The sequence below is a fragment of the Saccoglossus kowalevskii genome, chromosome 19 (assembly GCF_978046115.1).
Source record: "Saccoglossus kowalevskii chromosome 19, keSacKowa6.1, whole genome shotgun sequence".
In the NCBI taxonomy this organism is placed as follows: Eukaryota; Metazoa; Hemichordata; class Enteropneusta; family Harrimaniidae; genus Saccoglossus; species Saccoglossus kowalevskii.
The window spans coordinates 20,632,701-20,659,301 of NC_140659.1; the positions used below are offsets into that span (position 1 = coordinate 20,632,701).

Sequence of the window (26,601 nt, forward strand, 5' to 3'; positions counted from 1 at the left end):
TATTTTGAATGGCTAATGACTTCACAATTTGAACATTGCTTAAAGCGGGAGGGTCGTCACCTGCGCACGCGCGGGAATAGAGTCCCAAACGAAGATAACACACGCTAAAAATGCATAGGTTCATCACGGTTACTAAAAAGATTTTTTAGTAACCGTGGGTTCATTGATAGATGCTTGTTTCTAAACAATGACACGCTATGGCCATCTGACGCATGCCCAGGTGACGACTTCCTCGCTTTAACCCAATCAATGATTTATTTTCTGACCAGAGCGTGTGTTAGTTCAAAAGAGTCGTCTCTTGACCGATGTCTACCAATTTTTTGTAAATATAAAGGATCAGAAACAAATCTTTTCTGACCATTACATCCTTCTTCGTCATATATTTAACAAAAAATCACACCATTGCTGGAAGGCGCGACTTATTGGGGCAACATTATGTTCCAAACAGTCAGCACCATCATGATGGATACATACATATTCGATATCCCATCGATAATTAACATTCAATAAATCAATCAGCTGCCACATTATTTAGTGTCAATAATCGATATTGACGAATCACAATGACAGACAGTGAATATTACAAGCTGTATTTATTTTTCATTTAATATACAGAATATTACAATTCATAGAAATCACCCCAAATATATCTCTTATACATGTATGTATATAAAATAATCATCTTAGCTGAACATTGAGAGAAAAACAGGTTCTCACAGATATTTAAGAATACATTTCTCATGGATGGGCGAGTTGAGTATTGGGATACATTTATTCTGAGGATTGTTTTCAATGGAGTCGACCTGAACAGCCTCAATATGAATGACAGTCTTAAAGCGCCACATGCGTCGCTTTATGAACGCGTATCGTGCTCATTCGCGTAACGCTTTATCAAAGACCCAGTGCTTGATTTAAAAATATCGTTTTAGAGAGAGTGATGGATAGTTCGGTTTCTAGTAGGACCGGTCTTGACATGTAAAATCTGAATACACGATTTAAATGTATCAAATCTTATATGGTCAGCGAAAATAAACGTCAATTCCACATCTCGCCGCGGTCTCGGGAGTATGCGAGACTTAAATATTGCACTGTAACCACATTCAATTAAATGCAAGAATTACGCCCTCATTGTATAGGCGCCAATTTTATTGACATGATAATAGTGTTACCCAATGTAGACTTTACAACGAACTAAAGTAACTCGCCCCAGACATCGGTCGATTAAAATTAATTATTGATTATTTCAAAATTTTGGCTAACTATAATAATAAAACTGAATCTGTGTGGATATATAAAAGCAGAACAATAATTTGTGTTTTCCTGATACTGCACATCATGCATCAAAATATTGAAAGAAAATTGACATAAATGTAAATAAAATAAAATACAACGGAAATATGTGCTGACAATATTCAAATTATAGCTTGTGCATAATTGACCTAACAAATTTATTTCACTCGTAAAATTAAACGTAATTATGTGATGAGAAGCGATCATAAAGTCAGTGCCATTTATGTGCATATACACTAATATCCCAATTCGTGCCCGGCACCTAGGCAATGATCGTCTTCGGGGTCGATAATATGATGTTGCGGACAGACATCCATGAAATAACCCGTAACCAAAATGGCGGCCTTGATACAATGCAGAAAGAAAAACATAGGTCACATGACATAATCATATCATGCGTGACCGATACGCTACATCATACTCACGCGAGAATAAAATATACGTTTGAACGGTGAGTGTAAAATTAGAAATTCGGTTTATATAAAAATGGACCCGTGCGAATATGTCATAAAACCGATCATGTCACCAATACTACATTGACGTTAGAATTGCAATGTCTTGATCATCTGATACACAACATCCGGGTACTTTGAACTATGATTTATATTGTATAAGTTGTTTTCATACCCTGACAACTCCATTATGACCTCCAAAATACAGGGCGTTTGCAGGATGAGACAAGTCTTACAATAAATTTCATATTTGAATAGATATCGTGTGAAGATTAAAACCAATCAATAATTATCCGTGCAAATAAAAGCGTTGAAACAAGGTGCTGTCAGAAGCGTGTGTATCAAAGTATCGATTGAGTTATGTCCTAAGAAACATCGATGTCACCAACTTAAGTCTGATGCATATTAATATTATTTTGGTGAAAATTGCATCTCTATAATTATAATAAAAGAAACCTGTTATAGCAACTGTGGCTTTGCGTATATAAATTGTGCAGATTAATCACATAAAAATTCAACAAATTGCCCGGAGCTTAAATACAAAACAGAGCACTTCTTTGAAAAAGACCATTCCCAACGTATTGTTTATATTAGTATAAAAACGGTTAAAATATTTGACATAGACTCAATATCAAAATTGCATAAAGTGCTCGCCAAATTATTCTATGTCAACTAGTAACGAACGTTCTGATTGGATACGCTAAGCATGATGTAATCGGGTAGCCATGACTGCAATTATTAACCAATCACGACAATTGCCGCTTGTAGTGTTCAAGTTCACCTCATTAATCACTGTTGAATGTGAAACTTTGTTTAAAATATCAAATCCCGAGTGATGATACAATAATCAACAAAAATGCTCGTAAATCAACCAAAATACTCGTACAATTTGAAATGAACACAAAGTTGGAAAAATAAGTGAAAAAGGAAAAGCTTTGAACTTACGGTCCGAGCACAAATACAATTATTTTGTACAATAATAACGTGTTCATCTTTATACGTTTTCGTGATAATAATTTTACCGCACCGCAAAAAGTGCAAGAATTGAGTGAAATGGAACACAGCAACAGTCCCTGGTAGCTGTGATTTATATTACGTAGTAATATTCTTTATTTTGACCCCATTATCTCAAACGGCCCAATCCTTTATATAGATTACACTGCTGAAAGTTTCCCAGTTTATGAATACCAAAATACTACCCAATTGACACTTGTCACACCAAACTACAAATGAACGTCACGATAAACTTGACATTAATTATTTAGTAAATAATAATAAAACTATGCAGAAAATCACATTGTCTATATTCATGATTGCTAAATTACGATTCCGAAGGCACAATTGAAATGCATAGTAAATTACTTATTAGGGAGTTTGCATCATTACCAACTTGAATATACCTCGAATCAGCCCAGTTAGCTAGATTGGGGCGCCATGATGTGCGATTATCGCGTCTGACTTAGGGAAATGAAATCAGATTTTCTCATATATTATGTTAAAGTTTGCTATATTAAATGAGATGCATATATGTATTAATAGTATTACGTGTTTCCCTCCCTAGAAATTCATTACAATTGCATATCTAATGATCCATTGGTTCAACGGTGGGTGTTCAAAAACGAAACCAGGTGGGGGTGCTTCCGTAAAAACGAATATGCTGTTGGTACGACCAGACACCTACTCCTTTCCAAACAGCCAATACGCGAGAATAAAAACCTCTTTTACAATAAAATGTTTAGCCCTCACTTATACTTCTGATATGCTATATAATATGATATGAGCTGGTTTCTCAGAATGTGCGATTTTTAAGGGTTATTGTCAGGTGTTAAATATATACCCCTTTAATAACGAATATTGAAAAGGCAGCACTTTTTTCACAGACTCCTTGACTCAAAACCAGTAACTCATTTGGCAGCACATCTTTTCACTTGAAGAACCCACCCGAGAATGTAGCAAACATTGCATAACAAACAAGGCTGCGTGGATTGCAGGCATTGTCCTTTGATCACCGTTAAATTTTATCGACTCTTTTTTCCCCTATAACGAAGAAATTGACACTTTATCAGATTCGAAAACATGCCATTAGCGGTTTCAATATTACGTCCGATTACGTCAGCAGCTTACAGCCTCGTTCGCAGTTAGTTTATGACGCACACGGTCACCGCCTCGTTGTGCACATATTAACAAATGAGCCAAACAAAATCAGCCTCTTAGGAATTTTGAGGAACTTTAAATCAAACATTTCCATGCCATGCCGTAATGTGATGTGATAGGGGCAGGATGTCGGTGACCATTGTATGATGGACGAAACAATAGATTGAATAATTTACTCGGTTGGGGGTGTGTGTGTGTGTGTGTGTGTGTGTGTGTGTGTGTGTGTGGGGGGGGGGGTGATGGTACGTAAACCTGAAGCAATCTAAAAGATAAAGAGAAGCTGAATGTCAAACAATACCCCCCCCCCACATAAAACATTTTGGTGTGTGTTCTTTTAAATATAAAATATATCGACGCTTGGAAGCCAACACGCCGCCATGAAATTGCGATTAATAACTTTCTGTGAAAAGTCTTTAAACACATTTGGTGTTTCAAGTTCTTGCAGAGTATGATCAATCTAGATACATACGCTGGTGCTGATCCGGGCCCTCGATTAATAAAGTCCTTAAGCACGTTAACAATTTACGAAGACCATACAGGTAATCATCATCCGCTGTCGTTGAGGGCACTGCATGGGGGAAATCGATCATCCTGATGTCAGTTAGAGCATCTTCTGGCATGAGGGATCTGTTTGGTTCTATCGACACCACGTGGTCTGATTCTTCTGGTTCACCTGTACCTTTCTCAGCAGAAGGCATGTCATCGTTATCACGTATACATGTATTATTAGAACTATTGTTACTGCTTGAGGTATCTTTGATGACATCACGAATGACGTCATCATTCACACCATTTGTAATGACGTCATTGTTATTACCATGTTCGTCATTAGCAATGTCACCTTCATACACAAACAATAACGAACTTGAAATGAAATGGTATTTTTCTTGACAATTAAACCAGTTTTCTATTTTTTCTAGGCGTCTGATGAAAGCAGGGATTACGTCTCGACGAAACATTTTCCTATTGCTGAAATATCTAGTCAAACCTACGAAAAGAAGAACTATTTCAGTAGAAATAACATCAAGCATTATCGAAAAGATTCTTGAGCATACATTTATTTTTGCACAATACTTAAATCGGGAGGGGTGTCACCTGCGCACGCGCAGGAATTTAGTCCCAAGCGAGGATAACAACACAGGCTAAAAACGTGTATAGACGTTTATTTGTAAACAACGACACGCCATGGCTACCTGACGTATGCGCAGGTGACGACTCCCCCGCTTTAATTTAATTTGTAATCATACTAATAATAACAATAATTTTAAATTTAATTTGGAAGTAAAGTCAACAACTCACCTGTCATGACTAGATGTCCTTCAAGTTCACGACCAAAAGATCTGTCATATAACACAAACTGGTCTTTGGAAGGGTGGTAAATCTGGAATTATAACACAAGATGGAGAATAGTAGTGATGCATTACGACATAGCTTCATCCAATACACATAAATTATGTTGGAAGTTTATTTATTTGTTGTCACGTCGTGTCTTATGTGATATGGGTCCCATGCGACGATCATAACGCATGTGAAATACATGTAGTTTCATTTATGCTAATTCGAATTTATATCGCAGCCTGTCGGGAAGCTACACTAAAAATAGATTGTCCGATTGAAATGAAGCCTGTACATCTGAATCGATGTACATCTGAATCGATGTACAAATATATATTAACCACTTCCAAAATGTTTCTGTGAGAAAATCATCCTATGACTTGAAGGTCATTGACCCCAATCTCCCTTTGTGCGCATGCGCCGCTACAATAACACATACATTGTATATCGTTGTTTGGCCGTACATTCGTAAGTGTTTCACTGTAAGAGCATACAAATGAAAGCAAATGTAAAAGTTTTAGCAAAGAGCCAGAGGAACTCTATAAATTTGTGCGCCTCATATAAGAAGATCATGTAATAGTGGACAGCACGAGTTATACGTACTGTTTGACTGCTAAGAACACATTCTGATTTATTTACAATTAAAAGTCTTGTATATACTATGTCTGTACGGTTACGCAACAGAGAAGTACAAGGTTGATATTAATTAGCATATAGGATGTGGGATTAATTTATAAGCTTCGATATAAACATCTATAAAATATTAGCTGCGTTCACGTGCCGATTTTTTTATGTTTGGAGGGGGGGGGGTTACAGCAGTTGCGTTCATGTTAGTTCACTCGGTCAGTGCTGAGATCACGCCCTCTTACGTAAGTTTTCTTAAGTTCACCACCGAGGGCGTAGTTTTAGTTCGTGCCGAGCATTCAGGTAGGAAATCTCGGCACGTGCCGAGTTTCGGTCCCCACTCTCTATTGAGACAGAGATTGATTTTTTCGGCACGTCCCAACTCGGTCCTGACCGTTTACACACATGTTTCGGGTCGTGCCGACACGGCCGAACATGAAAGACACTAATGCGAAAGAAATTCCCGACAAAGTCTACAAAGAAGTCACCAATAGGAAAAATTGCTAGCTTAGGTTCAGTACGACTATCAAATAAAAGTGTTAACATATGGGTATATAGTATTTCGTCAATAAATGATGCCAAAAGTTGATGCCCGAACGCAGAGAATTGCCGTTCCGAGTGAATCCGAAGATTGCCGCAGTTACTGAATAGGCATGAAAAGTTGATGAAAAGTTCGTAAGAAACCGCCAGGCAACAAAAGTCGATCTTCTTTTTGTTTTATAATAAACACTATCGCAATGTATGTATAATCTATTATCTGATTCGATGTATCATCGTGGATTCGGAGAGCATCGGGTTACCTTTCGAATCACTGAGTATTAACAATTGTTCAGTAGCAATTTTTTTAGTATTCAGTACAATATTTATTAGGTAAAAATGGCGATCGTTGAACAGAGAGAAAAGTGAAGTCTTCTGAACTTTCCAAACATCAACGTACATACTTATCATTTTCAATCACCGAATCACCTTCCACGTAAGTAAGAAATAATGTTACACGCACATATACAGAACTGCGCATGCGTATACTACAACCATACAGATTGGCGGAATAAGAAAGGTTTACACATACCCTCATGCCGGTTATCTGAAAGCCAACTTTGTCCAATTGAGGATGTTTTCGTGTACTGCTTTCTACTTTCGTTTGCGGTGCGCCGCGGACACAACTACGGCGACCAATTTTTATGTCCATGATGCATGGTTTTCTGAAGCACTTAGTGATGTCATCGAGTTTCATGTAGCTGACTAGAAATAACAGATTAAGGGAAACAACAACAAAAGTGTTTTTCTTTGTATATAACATTAATGTTAAAGCGCGGTAGTCGTCGCGCTGCGCATGTGCGAGATATATGGGTCTCATATAAACAAAGATGGCGACTTTGACTGTTGCGCAGATCAATGAGTACGAACTGAGACGTTTGAGAAATTGTCATGCTATTGGAAGGCATCGAAGGAGTCACCGGCGATAATCAGTGCAAGTCGCTACCAGGTCAAACCTCATACTTTAAATTTCCATTTGAAGAGCGCATTCAAGTTGAATTGTGGGAAAATCAATGTTTATCAACACAAATGTGGCATGTGCGCAGCGCGACGACTACCGCGCTTTAAGTTTGGCTGTGCGATTCAATGCATTGAACGTCATAACAATAATATATTCTACTACGGAATGTGCTTATTACGAAGGATACTAAAATAATGTTGTTCTATTGTTAAAACTCCGTGATATTGTGGTATAAACCGCCTTAGACCGGTAAGAACCGGATCAGACTGGTCATCCCGGAAGACTTCTTGATAAAATCCCAACTCTCGTTTTCCACTAGGGCGGGAGGAAATAGGTTTCAGAATAGTTCCATCTGCACTTTGTAACAGCCCTGAAAGATGAAACACAAAATGAAAGTCAGTAAATTTTAATTACAAAAATTTGCGATAATTTTTCCGAGGTAAAGATAGTACATACATTGTACATGTTTCAATATGTTATACCCGTGGTATAATGTCCCCATAATTATTATGTAAGATAGAATTGTACCGACTTGTTCGGGAAGGACAACACTGCCAGAACAGCGTCACATTGACTAGAATTACGACAGAGGCAGATTAGCCATGATTTGAAGAGCGACCATAGCGCTTTAATTTAACCCACAAGTATATTCATTCTGACAATCTCGAGTTACATTTTATTCTGAACTCTCGCGGGAATGTGTGCCACAGGTAAGATTAGGTTAATATCTTCTCGTGTTGACAATCTAGTGAGAGACATAAATTCAAAAGTGACAATCAATTATGAAAAGAGTTGTTTAATTATAGGGGTTAAATAGACTGCATCAAGGAAGTACACTGTGGTTTGTGTTTATGTGGATCAACTATTCCATTTTCCATAAAACGAAACTGCGAACAAGGTTGCTATTATATCTCACGATCGCGCAAGACATAATCAGGCAAATCACGGGACGAACAACTGGCGAAAGTATGAACTCACGTTCGATATACTATTACCTTTCTGCTTGAACGCACTTATCACAATAACATTAGAGCAAGAAATAAAACATTTTTATTTGACCAGAAACATGAATAATACTCAGAGTAATCCGCCTTGTTATCTATAAGGCGACACTATCCAATCAATTCATTGTCGAAATCAACAATTTCTTGTTTACGTGTTGTACTATATGTACCCTTCATTTGCTAGTAAATTGTAATTCAATATAGCATTTTATTGAATTATGAACACAGTGTGAATTTCTCATCGTTACTAATTAATTATAAACCTGCTAACTCACGACTAACGTTGTGTCTACACCGATGTGTAGTGGCAGAAAAATTACAAAAACAAACATATTTAAAAAAAAATCCACGCACGTTGGACAGAAAACAGCCACAAATTTACAATTTAAAACATCGTCGTGAAAATGAAATTTATCCCAAAAGTAAAGTGAAAAAAATTATTTGCCCAGTAGTTATACCTTCTCTCTAGGATTTCTGATGATCAATCTCTCTGACATAAAAGCATATAGTAATAAGTGTGTGGTTAAAATTGTAGCCCAACGCGGATTCTCTGAAATGTATTTTTACCCATACAAATGGTCATAGTTCAGTTATAATTGATAGAATTGTAAAGCAGTGACGGTAATTCTGTCTGTGTGGGGCGGACACACTGTGAGCGGTGTGCAGGCCAGCTTGGGATTATGTGATGCACGTTTACCCGAACGATAACATGGGGAGGATGATTTTTAGCCAAACAGGAGGTAATCATCGACTGTCTGATGTAAATACTGGACCGCCAACAATATGCGGTACTGATGTCACGTGGATGCGATCGCATTGCAAATGTTTCCCTGCTTATCACTCCGCCAGACTACTGTCAACATCTGTTGCATACCTAATGGATTTTGTGAGATAAAATGTTTAATACATTTTCTGAAAATCCGTCTGGGCATTAGTTCTGTTTCACAGTTTCCTATACGAGGGGCCTGGATATATTTAAATGAGCGAGATGTTTCCGACAGGGCGACACGATTCTTCACGGTTTCAAGGTATAAGCGAAAATATAGTTGTACCCTCCAATCGTGCATTAAAGGGCGGTGGTCGTTAGTCGTTACGCTGCGTTGTGTACGTCGCTATCAGTCCCATATCGACCCGCTCTTCAAGGACATACGAACGAAATTTAAAGTCCGGTGGTCGTCGCGCCTCTTCGTATTCGATATGGGACCCACGCGACGTATACAGCGCATGCAGAATACATTGTTTGTTTACATCATCCATATTTTGAGTTTTTGCAATTATAATACAGTAAATAAATACAAATAGAGGATTTCGAACAATTTTGCGTGAAACAAGAGTCTGAAATATTCATGGGAAAATGGAATAATTTATCTTGCAATTTCAATTTGTTTTGCTTTCTACAATGAAAGTATTTGTCATAAATATATTTCTAAATTTGACTGCATGACATGGGCAGAACAATTCATATATTGTTATTGATATGAATCGTAATATTTTCAAAAAATTACATCACATTTTATAGTGAGTGATATGCTTAAAAATCCACAATAGCATGACATTTAAATTCAGCTCAAGATCCCCAAATAAATATGATACCATCACTGTCTTGACCGTCCCGGCAACTCATAGATAGAAGATACTGAAGATATAGGCGCACCCAATCAGTGGAAAACACGTGGAAATTGCCGGGAGATAGTATATGTGAATTCAGACATCTGTCATTGAAAGATAGACGATCGAGAGGTCGTGGAGTCAACTACTTTTGTTCTGCGGTTCATGATTTAACTTCATGGCTACGTGTTGTCTAAATTAAGACGCATATTATTATTAAAATTGTTTCAAATTTATGTCAAAGAAATATCACCCCTTGTTTTGTGAGGATTCTCCATTCCATGATCACACGGGTGTCATTGTTGGTATGACCTGCTCATCAACGCAAGGGAATTCGAACTATGCCCCATCAGCAGAAATGATACATTACAGGGGTGATGAAATATGATGCAAGTGAATGCGACGAGATAAAAATTAATTAAAGGCAAACGGCGAATATTAAACTTTTATGTTTGCTCGATAGTGTGACATCATCACAGTCCATCCACCGCGTTTCGTACACTGTCGCCGTACAAATACTAACGACATAAGAATGCGTAGTAATATCGGAGACAGGCTACAGGGGTCTGTTAAAAATCGCTGCTTTTAGACGGAGGTGCTCCTGGGGGATAGCTACAATGTTACATGCGATAACGAGAGACGTACATGCACACATTGAGATGCTGAATTGTTTGAGTTACGGACACCGAGTTACAAACATCGAGTTACGAAAACATCGAGTTACGAACATCGAGTTACAAACATGACCACGCCCATATTTCAGAAAAAACGCCCACTTTTGCAAAACCGCGCACAAATTACAACTCGATGTTCAATTAACAGCTAACCAAACTTCGAGTTACGGGCAACATAAATTGCTAATGTTGTTTAACGTTCACATTTATTAACTCGAACTTTATTTAACAATTAACCGAACTTCGTATTATGGGCAACATAAATTTGTTGATTTGTTTAACGTTTTATGTTTTGAAATTTGGTCAATTAAAATTAGAGTTATTAAATTTGAACGTTAAAACAACAAATCCGTGTTCGGTTAACTATTTATTAAAGTTCGAGTTACTAAATGTGGACAACAAAAAACAAAAATATATTGCCGGTAACTCGCAGTTCTGTTAACTAAGCATCGAGTTACAATTTGGGCGTGGGTTTTTAAAAGTGGTCATGGTTTCTAAAATATGGGCGTGGTCATTTGTGTAACTCGGTGTTTTGATAGCTTGGTGTTCGTAACTCGATGTTCGTAACTCGAATAATTCAGAATCTCGCACGCATTACAGATTCACAGCTGTTGCTTGCTTGTGTCCACGGCTAAAACACTGTGATGTTAGACGCGACATGTAGTTTCATTTTCAAGGCAGCCTTCTATAACGAGCGATGGCCGTCAAAACCACTTGTTTAACACTGTTTTGCACTAACATTTGCAAGTTTTGCAGAATTCCTTTATTGTTTATTGTCTGCTCACAAACCTTTACTAGGGGGTCCGGGGGTATGCTCCCCTTACAAAATTTGAAATATAGACCCTCTGAAACGCTATTTCCTGTATTTTGAGGGTCAAATTTTGAAGCTTGATTTTGGAGGGGCGACGCCCCCAACATTTTATCGAGGGGGCGGGGCGATCGACCCCGCCACTCTTTATGTCTAAGCGTGTACATCATAAGCTCTAAATGTGGACCACGCTCTAATTATTCTTAGTTACGTATCTATGGAGTGGGTGGTTTCTGTGAGGGTAGAGTGAGATTATCCGTAAAAAAACTAAGACGGTTCTTATCGTCTAGTATTCACCTGTCAGGCAACACGTCTGACTAATTTCTCCCGCTACTACCCAGTCTCACCGTGTGGCATATTATATCAAACTCATCATTCAACTTGAGACTTTAAAGGATCGCAGTCATAGCGCCGCGTCCTGTTCGATGTGGGACTCATAGCGACGTATACAACGCGCGTAAAATACTTTGTTTATTTACATGAAATTCGAACACGTGCTGCGCGACAACCACTGCGCTTTAATTCAAAATTGTGGGCATCCATCCTGGTTATTGCATTTAAGGGCTATTTGAGAATTGGTGGGTGTACCCTGTCCCTTGTTGACCATATGACTTAGATGAGGCATTGCTGTTCACAAAAAAACATATGAGATGCACTTTGCTGAACTATCCTGGCGGCATCAGAATAATTTTACTTGTGGAGACGCTCACGCATAAGCCAAGCCATTTCAGATATGGGTTGTTCTGAGCTAGCGGTGGTCTCAGATTTGGCGACTTCATATGCATATGTTTTACATAATTAAAGAGACACTTTAGAAAGGCGCAACATGTCTTTTGTTCGTGGTGATTGAAATTGATACGCTGTTCATTGCGCATCTTCGCTAGCCAAGTTCTAAGTTTATTTGGCCAAGCCTCTAAACAGACCTTGGCAGAACGACCATCAAATATGCATATTCTAACAGCGCCCCCAGTAGTCAGTTGTGGCTAATCATTGTCCAATCAGTTTGCGTGTTACAAATCCCTCTTTGGCGTTTCATTTTAAACAAAATGGCGGCGCCCATGAATCGTGATATTTTCGGTGTTGGTGCCCTCAAGCCTCATCAGGTACAGACAATCGACGCAGTTTTGTGTGGAAAGGATGTCTTCATAGTGACAAAACGGGAAATGGAATTTTGTTTCATAGTTTGGTACGTCTAAGCTGATTGGGCACCTTGTTTCGAGGCGCATCCAATCAGATCTCACTGCTTAAGATACGCACTTAGCCTATGCGATCCTGCACGGTATCATGTATAGAGGCCTATACGTTGAAGACACGGGACCGTGCGTCTCGGACGATGTTCATTGCGTATCTCAGAGTATGCGAATTGGAGAGTATACTTCATCATCATTAAATACGATATCGCAACGATTTGATCATCGAATAGACACTGGCAATAATCGTTTTCGAAATCCCCTTTAGCAGTGTTCGATTGAAATGTGCTAGTTTGTTTTAAAATAATTGTGGTCTAAATGAAGACGTTTCTCGCGAATCTATAAATATTTACATAAATCAACACGAATCAGAATACTGGTAATGTAAAGTATTACAAAGCATGTAGAGAAATATTACTTCCTCGTTGACAATAGTATATTTACATGCCATTAAAAAGAAGTATATATTTATTTATTTCTGCTTTTATTATTACTAGTGGACCAACAGTCGAGTAACTGTAAAAGCATTAATTATTCGCCTGTTTTTGAGTCCATTATTTTTGTTGCTTGATAAGTAAAACTCAAATAACAGATTAAATAACAATATACAGTAATTTGTTTCATTGTCAAGTTCGTGAACTTGAAACCCAATAAAATTGCTCAAAACATCAAAATGGTGACATTAAATGTTAGTGAAAATAATGATTTTACAGTAACCCAGTTACAAATTTGAAATTACGGGGACTGAAGACGAGATAAACGAGCTTTCATTCCACCGTCACGGTAGTCTAACAGGAAAAGTATATTGGACTGAATGTTGTTTATCTTCCTCTAAGGATAAGGCGTCATTCTCCCAAACCTAACACTACGTCACGGTGTTTGGTGGTCTGTACACAATTTAACTGTCAGTTGATTTAATACTGTAAATGCATTAATTATTCACTGGGTTTTAATTTCGCTATTTTTGCTGATAAATTAAATCTACATGAACATGTAAAATAACAATAACTCATTGTATCTCTGACAAATTTGTGAAATTGAACACAGTAAATATGATCAAAACATCAAAATGGTGAAAAAATGCCAGTAAAAATGAATGGTTTCACAGTACTAGTAGATCCGAACACACAACCTCCCGAGAGGCGAACACCCTAACAACTGTACCACCCCGATGTGAGGCGAATGTACTGACCACTCTACCACGCCAAGGTAAATTGCGCTGGAAAATGTATTTAAGATCGTACACTAAATTGGGCGAGTTTAAAGAATATGAAACTCAACACCAAAAGCTCTACCAGTGAACCATGTGGTCGATGCTAATCATGATCGCGAATGACGTCATAATGCACGCCCTCTCGAAGAGAAGTGACTCCTCGAAAAGATTGCAGACATGCCTAAACTCAGGGAGTTTCTTTCAATGTGGGTGGCGCTTTACCACCGCGACCGCATCACAGTTACTAAAACATAAATCAGTACCCCACATAGCAGCTGAACTACGAATATCATTTAACAAACATTTCAGACATCGTGTTTACATGGACGTACCAAGATCAATCTTTCGAGGCTGACATCGTTCATAGGCTCCGCCTGAGTCGAATTACTCCAACGGCGAGAGAGCACAAATGTCTTTATGATCGAGTTGACACTGTGAAAACAACAGGCTTGCCATGTCTTATTACTGACACGTGTTGTTTCAATTGTCGACAAGGAACATAACGCCTCAACTTGAAATTACTTTGATACGGTCACGTCGATCTAGTTTGACACACAGTTGGTACACAATACTGTAGAATACTTTATTTTCGCTTGGAATTAATTTTCGCTATTTTTGCTGAAGGAATGATTCAGTGAAAATAAAATCTAGCGAATATACCTTTTTTCCTATATTTTACATTCAACTCCTCAAAAAAAAGTTTAAATAAATTCCATACAAAACAGCCAAAATGTCTTTTCAGCAAAAAATAATTCCAGCTAAAATAGTGTATTTTACAGTACAAAATGTAGTTCACCTATTAGATAATATGGTATCCAAACATCTGCTGTTGCTTTGAGTACTTTTATGAGTTAATTGTCTCAGAGAGACTGGTATATTATGGGATACAATAACAATTAACCATAACGACATTTTAAACCATAAACATGTTTTTGTTAGGAGGCGGATCATGTCTGATAGGCGATATGAAACTCGTGTCGGTGTCACAATATATTTTGTCATTGTCATTCGTTGCTTTGTATTTCTTTTGTTGTTATTTTTTATCCAGAAGGGACCATCTAGATAACTGGGCATGTACATGTAAACAGCACCTAGACAGCTGGATATGTGCATGTAAACAGCACCCAGACAGCTGGATATGCACATGTAAGCAGCACCTAGACAGCTGGATATGCACATGTAAACAGTACCTAGACAGCTGGATATGTACATGTAAACAGTACCTAGACAGCTGGATATGTACATGTAAACAGTACCTAGACAGCTGGATATGCACATGTAAACAGCACCTAGACAGCTGGCTATGCACATGTAAACAGTACCTAGACAGCTGGATATGTACATGTAAACAGTATCTAGACAGCTGGATATGTACATGTAAACAGTACCTAGACAGCTGGATATGCACATGTAAACAGCACCTAGACAGCTGGCTATGCACATGTAAACAGTACCTAGACAGCTGGGTGTGTACATGTAAACAGTACCTAGACAGCTGGCTATGCACATGTAAACAGTACCTAGACAGCTGGATATGTACATGTAAACAGTACCTAGACAGCTGGATATGCACATGTAAACAGCACCTAGACAGCTGGATATGCACATGTAAACAGTACCTAGACAGCTAGATATGTACATGTAAGCAGCACCCAGACAGCTAGATATGCACATGTAAACAGTACCTAGACAGCTGGATATGTACATGTAAACAGCACCTAGACAGCTGGATATGCACATGTAAACAGCACCTAGACAGCTGGCTATGCACATGTAAACAGTACCTAGACAGCTAGATATGTACATGTAAGCAGCACCCAGACAGCTAGATATGCACATGTAAACAGTACCTAGACAGCTAGATATGCACATGTAAACAGCACCTAGACAGCTGGCTATGCACATGTAAACAGTACCTAGACAGCTAGATATGTACATGTAAGCAGCACCCAGACAGCTAGATATGCACATGTAAACAGTACCTAGACAGCTGGATATGTGCATGTAAACAGCACCTAGACAGCTGGGTGTGCACATGTAAACAGTACCTAGACAGCTGGACATGTGCATGTAAGCAGCACCCAGACAGCTGGATATGTGCATGTAAACAGCACCTAGACAGCTGGGTGTGCACATGTAAGCAGTACCTAGACAGCTGAATATGCACATGTAAACAGCACCTAGACAGCTAGATATGTACATGTAAGCAGCACCCAGACAGCTAGATATGCACATGTAAACAGCACCTAGACAGCTGGATATGTGCATGTAAACAGCACCTAGACAGCTGGGTGTGCACATGTAAACAGTACCTAGACAGCTGGATATGTACATGTAAGCAGCACCTAGACAGCTGGGTGTGCACATGTAAGCAGTACCTAGACAGCTGAATATGCACATGTAAACAGCACCTAGACAGCTGGATATGTGCATGTAAACAGCACCTAGACAGCTGGGTGTGCACATGTAAGCAGTACCTAGACAGCTGAATATGCACATGTAAACAGCACCTAGACAGCTAGATATGTACATGTAAGCAGCACCTAGACAGCTAGATATGCACATGTAAACAGCACCTAGACAGCTGGATATGTGCATGTAAACAGCACCTAGACAGCTGGGTGTGCACATGTAAACAGTACCTAAACAGCTGGATATGTGCATGTAAGCAGCACCCAGACAGCTAGATATGCACATGTAAACAGCACCTAGACAGCTGGATATGTGCATGTAAACAGCACCTAGACAGCTGGGTGTGCACATGTAAGCAGTACCCAGACAGCTGAATATGCACATGTAAACAGCACCTAGACAGCTGGATATGCACATGTAAACAGTACCTAGACAGCTGGGTATGTACATGTAAACAGTACCTAGACAGCTGGGTGTACATGTAAACAGTACCTAGACAGCTGGGTGTACATGTAAACAGCACCTAGACAGCTGGATGTGCACATGTAAACAGCACCTAGACAACTGGGTGTGCACATGTAAGCAGTACCTAGACAGCTGAATATGCACATGTAAACAGCACCTAGACAGCTGGATATGCACATGTAAACAGTACCTAGACAGCTGGGTATGTACATGTAAACAGTACCTAGACAGCTGGCTATGCACATGTAAACAGTACCTAGACAGCTGCTGGATATGCACATGTAAACAACACCTAGACAGCTGGATATACACATGTAAACAGTACCTAGACAGCTGGGTGTACACATGTAAACAGCACCTAGACAGCTGGGTGTGCACATGTAAGCAGTACCTAGACAGCTGGATATGCACATGTAAACAACACCTAGACAGCTGGGTATGTACATGTAAACAGCACCTATACAGCTGGATATGCACATGTAAACAGTACCTAGACAGCTGCTGGATATGCACATGTAAACAACACCTAGACAGCTGGATATACACATGTAAACAACACCTAGACAGCTGGGTATGTACATGTAAACAACACCTAGACAGCTGAATATGCACATGTAAACAGTACCTAGACAGCTGCTGGATATGCACATGTAAACAACACATAGACTTCTGGATATGCACATGTAAACAGCATGGATATTATGGATATGTATATACGTAAATATCACACAGAGTTTGCTAAAATTAATTTATAGGTAGATGTATTTGCATGTTATTAATATATTATAGATCACGTGACATGATATATCACAATGTGTCAACTCATCTGGTGCCACATATGTTCATTTTGCCCAGTATTACGAGGATTAAATTAATATGAACACGTCCGTTTGACTAAACATAGCATCCACTGTGTTATAATGAAGACCACTACGAAATACAGAAGAAAAAATACAAAGATATGAAGCTCTTGACCATTTATTATTGCTAGTTATTAGTAACCATAGCAATAATTTATTACTTTCCAACCTATGAAACGACCTAACTGAATAGCAAACTATTCTTCGACTTTTTCATACAACACATGTCAACACAGAGCGGATATGTAGTTTCTTTGATTGTACGTGTCACCCTTCCCTCGTCCGCACCACACACAAGACCTGGCTAGCCACCTGAAAGGGACTGGCAAGGGGAGGGGGCTAACAGAAATTTGTTAAAACCGTTTTAATCTCAGGGGTGTCCGTATATGTATCTTTGTTGGTTTCTATGGTAACCAGGCAGCACAGCCGCTTCACAAAGGTGATATCCACAGGCATGTAGTAAAACAAATATAATCATAAGTCCATCTCATGAACAATTTAATTACATCAATGGTTATCTGCATATACCAATATTACATAACACAGAAATAAAACACTAACAAGTATGTTGCTATACAACTTCAGTGCACACGATCACTGTAACTGGCTTAACAATATAAAAACTAGCGTAAACCCACAGGGAGCCCAGGAACTATAATCAAATGTAGTATGGTTACGAACCAGTTGAGCAAGGCTAACCGAGTCGTGACGTCGATGTAGTTCGTAACTAGTCTTGTGATTGGTTGTTGACAAATGCTGAACAGGCCACGCCTTCAACTGTGCCATGTGTTCGGGCAAACCGTTAGGAATTCCTAAATGGAGTCAATTTGTGTAGTTTTCTTGATTTATTCTGCAGATATCGGTAAAATGTAGGCAAGACTTTGGCGAAATTTGAAGGAGCAACTAATATTCTTCAACCTGGTATTTTTTTTAGATTTTATTTTTCATTCTTTTCATCTGTTTTTTCGAGTTTAAAAAATGTGACCTGGCTGGAGCCTTCATCCCTTGTCTATTTCTTACACTAGATACCAGCCGATACCCCCCCCCCCCCCGCGCGCGCTCATAGAGACTGCGTACTACATTTGATTATAGTTCCTGGGCTCCCTGTGGTAAACCCTCACTAACAGTAATTTGTACTACCTGCCACACTAACAGGTTGTCATCCCCCTAGGCAAAATACAACATCAACTCTTACTAACTAACTAACTGAGCAGTATTTATGCTCTGACCACTGTTATCTCGCTATACAAACTACAACAGCTACCAATCGCACAAGTCAATCGGTCAACTACTGTACAGCTCAGAACACCATCATGAAAACTAGTATTATATTAAAATGAAAAACAACATAAACATTCCATCACAATATTTGTAGAAACAATCTATAAACTCCAAGCCTGGTATTCAACAAATTCATAGACTAGTTAAAGCACAAATTCCATGAAAGAAATACACTGCTATCGAAAACTGAGAAATGTCTATCACTATATACATGAAAAACTATAAGGTAAGGGAAAACCACTTTAAGAGTCAATAAAATGTTTCGTACTTTAAGAGTCAATTCCCGAACTCAAGAACTGCGATAAATGCCACGCTTACCCGACCTTCAATGAACTGGTGCAACTCGACGTATCCGCGAATGTCGATAGTCCTGCCGTTGCAACCAATGCACGCAATTCAACGTAGACAATATCACACGTCCCGTTGCTGCAGTTTATGCAGCTCTCTTGGTCGTGGTATACGTTGCGGGGCAACGTAATATCAAAATAGCTTAAGCGGCCAATAAGAGCTGCTAAACTGCAGCAACCAATGTTCAAACGATAGCATGTCCAGTATGTTTTCCAGAGAACTCCAGCTACATTCCACTCGTCGCCATCTTCCAACGCAACGCAACGGTACTTTTCCTTTCTCTTTCTGACTAGTCCTCCTATTTTTAGAAATCTCCGCTAGGCAACCTGCCAGCCAGCCAGTCAAGAGTAGTCACTGCTGACCTACAAGCCTTATCGAGCGTGACCTTAGTTTGGGTGTGTTTCCTCTCAGGTTCGTCTAGTGCTGTTTCTTGTAACTACGGATTCTAGTTCCCGCATATCGGCCGTTGCTATGCCAAGGTCAACAAACTATAGCCATAATTAGATCGGTGTACTGCATACTGCACTCACACAGCATTCTCACACACAGCGCTTGTGACACCTCTCATTAATAAAATACAGATGCAAATATATCTGAATAAATCACTTATGTCACCAAAACCTCAGGTGTGACATACGCGTTATAATAAGGGGTCGACCATTTGAAATCATGGGGGCTGTCTGGAAGATTTGTAGAAACAAACATTGTTAGCTCAAAACAAAGTTGGGAACATTTAAGAAAAATGAAAATGTACAGACACAGCGAATAAAATGCACTGGTCATATCCTACCAGCCCCCCCAAATGATTTGAAAAGTTTAACCCTTAATGGTTTACATTATTACCAGGCTCAACAAGCTGGAAATGTTAACCCTTCAAATTGCATGCATGCTCAATGAGTATTCTAGTAACTCCATTGGACCTGGAGACCGCTAGTGACACGGTGGTCTTATCAATCCATGGTATGCAGGACGTCTAAGTGTCTTATTTCCTGTGAAGCATATTTCACCGTCTGTAAATACGGACATAGACCGAATCACCAAAAAACGCATCATTTCGCTAAAAATATGTTGTGCTGCCAGCAAGTCAATCGTGGATAAATCACATTGTCTCAATAGATCATTTTCCGTCCACTGCGAGAATCACGCGTTATGCGTGAAATCGAACGTAAAAACAGGACAAACAAAAGTCATAGCGTCCGAGTAGCGTCAAACATCGCGCGAGATTCGACAAACGCGAAAGTATTTTGGGGAACATTTCCATGTCAATAATGTGCTGTACACATTTGATGATGGGCAATTTCGATTAAGTGAGGATATTCGAATGCAATATTCCTCTGTCGAAGATCGGCCGGTCGATGTGCGCTACGAAATAAAGAAATTCGAGTTCAAAATCAAATCGTTCTATTTTTGCGGCAGACGTTCGACGCGCGTCTTTCATGCATCTCGCGAGATCTCGCAGTTGTACGGAAGATCACCTATTGATAACCCCTATGTCAGGTATATGGGGGTAATATAACCTTGGCTTTAAACATTGAAATCGTCAGTTATTGTTACTATGAGTTTCAGTTTATGTTATTTTGTGGTTTGAAGGAATTTAACGAACCAGAATTGTTATACATTTGTTAAAGCACAAATTAAAATTCCAGCCAACTAGAAACGCTCCGGCAAAATCACACACACGAGAAAAAAACGGAAGAGATTCCTCTAAACAATTTGAAATATTTAGCTCAACTTCCATTTTTTGGTTATGGAATCGAAATATTAAAAATATCACTCAAAGGCAAAGGCATCTGTAATACAAGTTCGAAATGAATAATGTTAAAGCGCGGTGGTCGTCGCGCAGCGCGTGTTCGAATTTCATGTAAATAAACAATGTATTTTACACGCGTTGTATACATCGCTATATACTAGTAAGTGTTAAAGCAGCGTATAAATAAATAAATAAACAAATAAACAAATAAACAAACAAATAAATAAACAAATAAACAAATAAATAAAGAAAGAAAGAAAAAGTATGTTTACAAACAGATAACGAAGGAAAGTTTATTTACCGCCACTGTTAACTGACATTGATTGGCAAGAGTTGTAGACCAATTATATAGCCAGAAAGGGGGTTCAATGAACATGTTACAGCCGTGCGATTGTGTACACATTATACAGACAGGCTGGCGATCGTATTACCATATCGTAATAAGTTACATATATGCAAATATTTGTATAAAGGCTATAATATATAATACATGTTTGAAATAATAAGTTTGTCCGTATGTGTATCTTTTTAAGTTGGATTTTATCTACTTCGCTATGACTGTGTCGACTTCACTAAAAATAAAACTATTCAAATGTGGACGTGCGGAGACGATGTTCGATTCGACTTCAACTGCGTTACTCGGACGCTGGTTTTGTTGAGAAGCCTACGGAAATTTATACCATGTAAACAGCGCGGGGGAATTTGCAGCTTGTTTGCATTTACATATTTGCGTGTCTAAAGCCATAGACCCTCCAGTAGACTGGAGGGTCTATGCTAAAGCCCAGCATTCCATGAATGATTCATTAAATTACGTAACGCGTTTGATTTCATTTGTAAACAATATGGGTATGGTTATTAACACATTACGTTACGACAACGAACGCACTCCAGGCTTATTTTGAGTTTATAAAAGCATAGACTACAATATTTAAGACAATATTTTGTCTATTTTACGTCTCAAGTACGGACATTAATCATTCGACTCAGCCCCCCTCTGACTAATAACACCGCACATCACGCTTGATGCAAACACATTGCTAATGTCAGTCGGTGTCAACTACTCTTCACGCGAAGGCGTCTATTACTTAATTAATGTCATTTTCACTGTGAGTACGAGTTACAGGACGCAAACATTATACGGGTAAAGGACACTAGGGATTTCTCACATTAAAGGTGAATTGGCTAGACAGGTACAGATTATATTTTAAGAACACGTTACATGATAGTAATAATTTATATGCTATGTCTACATAAGTGTATTTTATGCGATATGGGAACGTTTTATTATTATCAGTCATATTAACATTTATTATTTTATCATAATACATTTAAAATAATCACGGTGTCACTTCGTTGTCAAATAATAGAATGAATTATATACGCAAGAACAATGTCCGACAGTCGACTAAAATATATCAGTTATTCTATTATAAAAAAGTAATAATTAATAAGTTGAAATAAATAAAATGTTTCTTATTTACATTCTCTCCAGTAAATCCAGCTTGGGATGTTTTCAAGTAATAAATTAGTTGCAGGAATGGGGAGACCCACGCATAGAATGGGGCTGGGAAAGCTCGTATGCGAACGGTTGGAAGGTATGTGTCTGACAATGGAACTAAACAATTGTATAGCTCCATAGTGTGCTCACAGTCCCTCTAATATACTGTAGAACACGTTGAAATAGCTGCGTGCAATTTTAGCAGATTTCACTCTTGGCATGTCAAAAGATCTATGTCGGATAAAAAACTTATTTCCTTTAGTTTGGGGGTGGGGGATTTTGACCTCAAAAAGTTTCCATCCTACAAAAACGATTTTATTTTTTAATGAAGTCAAAAAAATCTTGGAGTATTTGTAGTTCGTTTTTTTTTCTATCCAATCATGGACAGAAATAACCGAAAAGGGAATGAAACAGAAAAATGGTTTGGTTCGAGTGTAAATCTGTGCGTCAAATGAGGTGCATTTGTAAAATCTTTTTACACCCACCCGACAGCCAACTGCTATGCAATACTACTGTCCGATTATCAATTTGTATTTAATGGTGAATGTAGTCTGACGCCATGACCAATATTTATCAATTAAGTTTCAGTGGGGGGTAGGGGGTTTGGAAAAAAAACTAAAGGAATTAAGTTTTTTTATCCGACATCGATCTTTTGACGTCGTCCCTAACAGAATCTTAATTTAGCTAAAGTTTCGACTACTAGTATCTCTCTGTGAGAATATACTTTCTGTTAAATTAGCTACATCTTGAATTAGCGAAATCACAGATTAGCTAATAGAGCTAAAATAACATGCTAGCTAAAAAGAAATTTTTTCAGTAGATAGAGGGACCGTGGTTTTGGCCAAGACCGTATGTCCGGTACTGACCGGAAGTACAGGTAGACACTGGCTTAGTTAACACGACGACTCATAGTTATACTATTACTGTGTCCTGAACTTACTCTTGGGAAATCATGGCCATGTCCAATATAAAGAATAGGAGTACAACATCCGGGGTACAGCAATTATTTGTGACATCCGTCGACCTTTGCTGAATGGAATGCATTTCGAATCGATGAACCATCGTAATCCCATTAAAACCATGTATACCTGTTTCTAAGGCCAATCCCTGATTTAGGACCATTCAATATTTAAACAATAATCTCGACGAAACATTGCTGGCGTTGCAACTTTAACAGTTTAATGCTGGTATTTCTTCTCTATTTCAAACTCTACTGGGTGTTAATAATATAGCGTTACTTTACCCCCGGTGTAATACGTGACAGTCAATTGAGTCATCGCTTAGCTATGGACAATCCCTACTTCCGCAGTGTGATTGAGGTCACGTGATAAGGTTCCAGTCAAAAACTAAACAAAATATACAATGGGAATTATAAAAGCCAGTTATGAGTACAAGTTATAGTTTGGATTTTTTTTAGTATGGAGTGTTGAAGGTCTATAAAACGCATCATCACCACGGGGTCACTAGCCTGATAGGCATGTGTCCGGGTTTATATATCTCCTGGTACTAAAGCTATATACATTTCATCTCTTCTGGGGATTAAAACAATAGTAGGACACGGGGAAAACAACGATTCCCCATGAGTCGTGTTGCAAGTGAATAAAACAACAAAATACACAATATACCACAGTGTCGAGGGACAGTGACCATAAATATGCCTTTAGTGATTGCGTGATGAATACAAACCCGGGGGATATTTATAAGTATAGTTCGGTTTGTGAATGCGTTCCCAGTTTACATGATATCTGCAGTCATACATAGGGCTTTATAGTTGGTGAGGGGAACATGAGAATCCCCTCAAAGCACGTCGGGTGGGATTTAATGCGGATGTTTGACGCGTTTTGTATTTCACCCCAGAAAGTACGGATCACGCCAAGGTCACCTGACTTAACCGTAGTTGAATCCAGCGTGATAATAATGATCTGCGAACTCACCTGCTTTCCCCTTCCCGTGCGTATGTCCGGCCACTTGATTGGTTAGAGGTTCGCATCCTTCGGGTAACGGAGGGGTGTGCGATCGAGGTGGGTTCCGCACCACACCCTCAGCTTCGTAACTGCCCATGTCAGCCATGTTCATTTTTCCATACATACGCTGTTATGCTACGTCGGCGACAGGTCAGCTGTTGAAGGCAACCCACTAGCTACACATGTACTCGCAGACACGATCGTATTTCCTCAGTGTGTCGTCTCGTAAAAGCCATCAACGTCTTATAGTCAGAAAGCACGACAAAACTGACCGCCTATCTGCCGATAACTTAACACCGTACCATGCCAACACACTGTGATCAGCTCGCAACCCGCTTGCAATAACACAGTGACTAGCTCATACATATTCATGAGGCTGACGAAGCCATTCACTGTGTTCGCTCGTTTTCACGCTGAATAATAGCCATACCACGATATAACTGCCGAGTTAGCTTCTCAAGGTGACGTCATCATAATCATGACAACTCGAATATTTTATTCGTAAACGCATGTAAAATCAAGGAGAGCACTGGCGTGAAATATTAGTATGACTCATTGGCCCACTCCTCGGAGAAGAACCTCGTGTAGATTGCTATCAGCGAATCTCTAGTGTTCTGACACGTGTTTACTGTTATCTGCGAAGTTCAAAAAATGTTAACTTGACAAATATTTAGGTGCAATATCGTAAACTACCGCTGTTACAAGAACAATATCCCCATGAAATGCAAAGATGTGCGACCTTTAGGGGTCACGCAGTAGGTCTATCCACAGTCCCTCCATAGAGGGAGGAAGGGACTGTGGTCTATCCATGGAAGGTACTAACGTTAGTACCTTCCATGGTCTATTACTTATGTGAATACAATGTATGCATGAACACAACTGAATAAACGCATGCATATTTAATTAAATAATTAAATAAACATTAACAATTACATAACAACCCGCAACCTACTAAATGTATAAGTTTATTCATGCCGTAAAAAGAAACTAAAAATACCATTCAGATCGTTGAGGCACCATGAATCATTGTGTTCGTCAATACAATGGTGTCACAGGTCACTCTGAAACGAAGATTCACTTTGTATCACCGTGACAGTGTTGCCATTAGAAACCATCGGGGTGGTAAATTTTGAAGAAAAGAACCTGCACGGAGAATATTTTGAAAATACTGAAAATTTTACATACAACAAATATATTTTTTAAAACACACCGTACTTTACAGAAAAAAAAAAAAAAAAACGTGAAGGAAAAAAATGTTGTTGAAGTTCGTGAAAAATAGTTTGCAGATTAGTTATACCCCCCCCCCACATAGTTCCAATCCCTAAGTTGAAATAAACATGACGACGTTTTCATTAACATGATAGCTAGGCTTTCTCAACACAAACCCCTCCTTACTCGTTTTAAACCCACGGTGTTTGCAAGATTGACCTACAAACAAACAACTCGTGCAAACAATGTCGAATACAAGGCAAGGTGATACATACTAGTGCATAACAAACAATATTGCTGCCTTTTCCATGGAATGGTCGTCAGATATTCCCAACTAATTTACGTATTTAGACACATTTTTTCTAAACTTATTATTTGTTTTCAAATGTGTGCGGATATATTTTATATGCTTTAAAGTATGATTACAGCATTATGAACAGACACTTGTAGGGAGTCTCGTCACGACCAATAATGTACATGACCACATTCCCCTGACACCATGACCTTGCCAACTTCAAATTGCGCATGCGCTGTCGGTATCAAACATTATGACGTCACCCTCAAGCGACATTACTTTAATCATTACAGCTCCCTGCGTTAATGGGCACTTGGTCACTTTATATCACAGTCCGTCTATAGAGGGACGTACTAACACGTAGTACGTCCATGATCACAGCAAGAATTCAAGTTAACGTCACTAGAGCGATTGAATATACTTTCATGTGACATGAGCGTCGTCAACTCAGCAACCTGGTTCGCGCATAGAGGGTGGTACAAAAGCGTGCTATTAAAACTAGAATAACTATGAGTTTAGAATAATGACATCTTGTTTGAATTTGAATCTGCAGTTATAAATATTCACAAAAAATACAACATTAATGGACAATACGAATGAGCGTACAAGAATGAATCGGCCACTAATTGTCGTGTTTTAAATTTCAATCGTTGCTATGGTTAAGACATC

The 26,601-nt window shown here is 38.8% G+C and overlaps 1 protein-coding gene across 1 annotated transcript; it reads right to left on the minus strand.

The window, feature by feature from the left end:
- Positions 1 to 574: 574 nt before the first annotated feature.
- Positions 575 to 24,768, minus strand: LOC100368588 (inositol polyphosphate multikinase-like). Its single transcript, XM_085493548.1, has 5 exons — positions 24,399 to 24,768; positions 7,541 to 7,723; positions 6,925 to 7,097; positions 5,196 to 5,277; positions 575 to 4,884 (listed from the first exon to the last, which is right to left on the minus strand). Exons 1-5 carry the CDS (start codon positions 24,550 to 24,552, stop codon positions 4,349 to 4,351), a joined length of 1,128 nt encoding a protein of 375 aa, XP_085349674.1. The 5' UTR covers positions 24,553 to 24,768; the 3' UTR covers positions 575 to 4,348.
- Between the last annotated feature and the right edge of the window lie 1,833 nt (positions 24,769 to 26,601).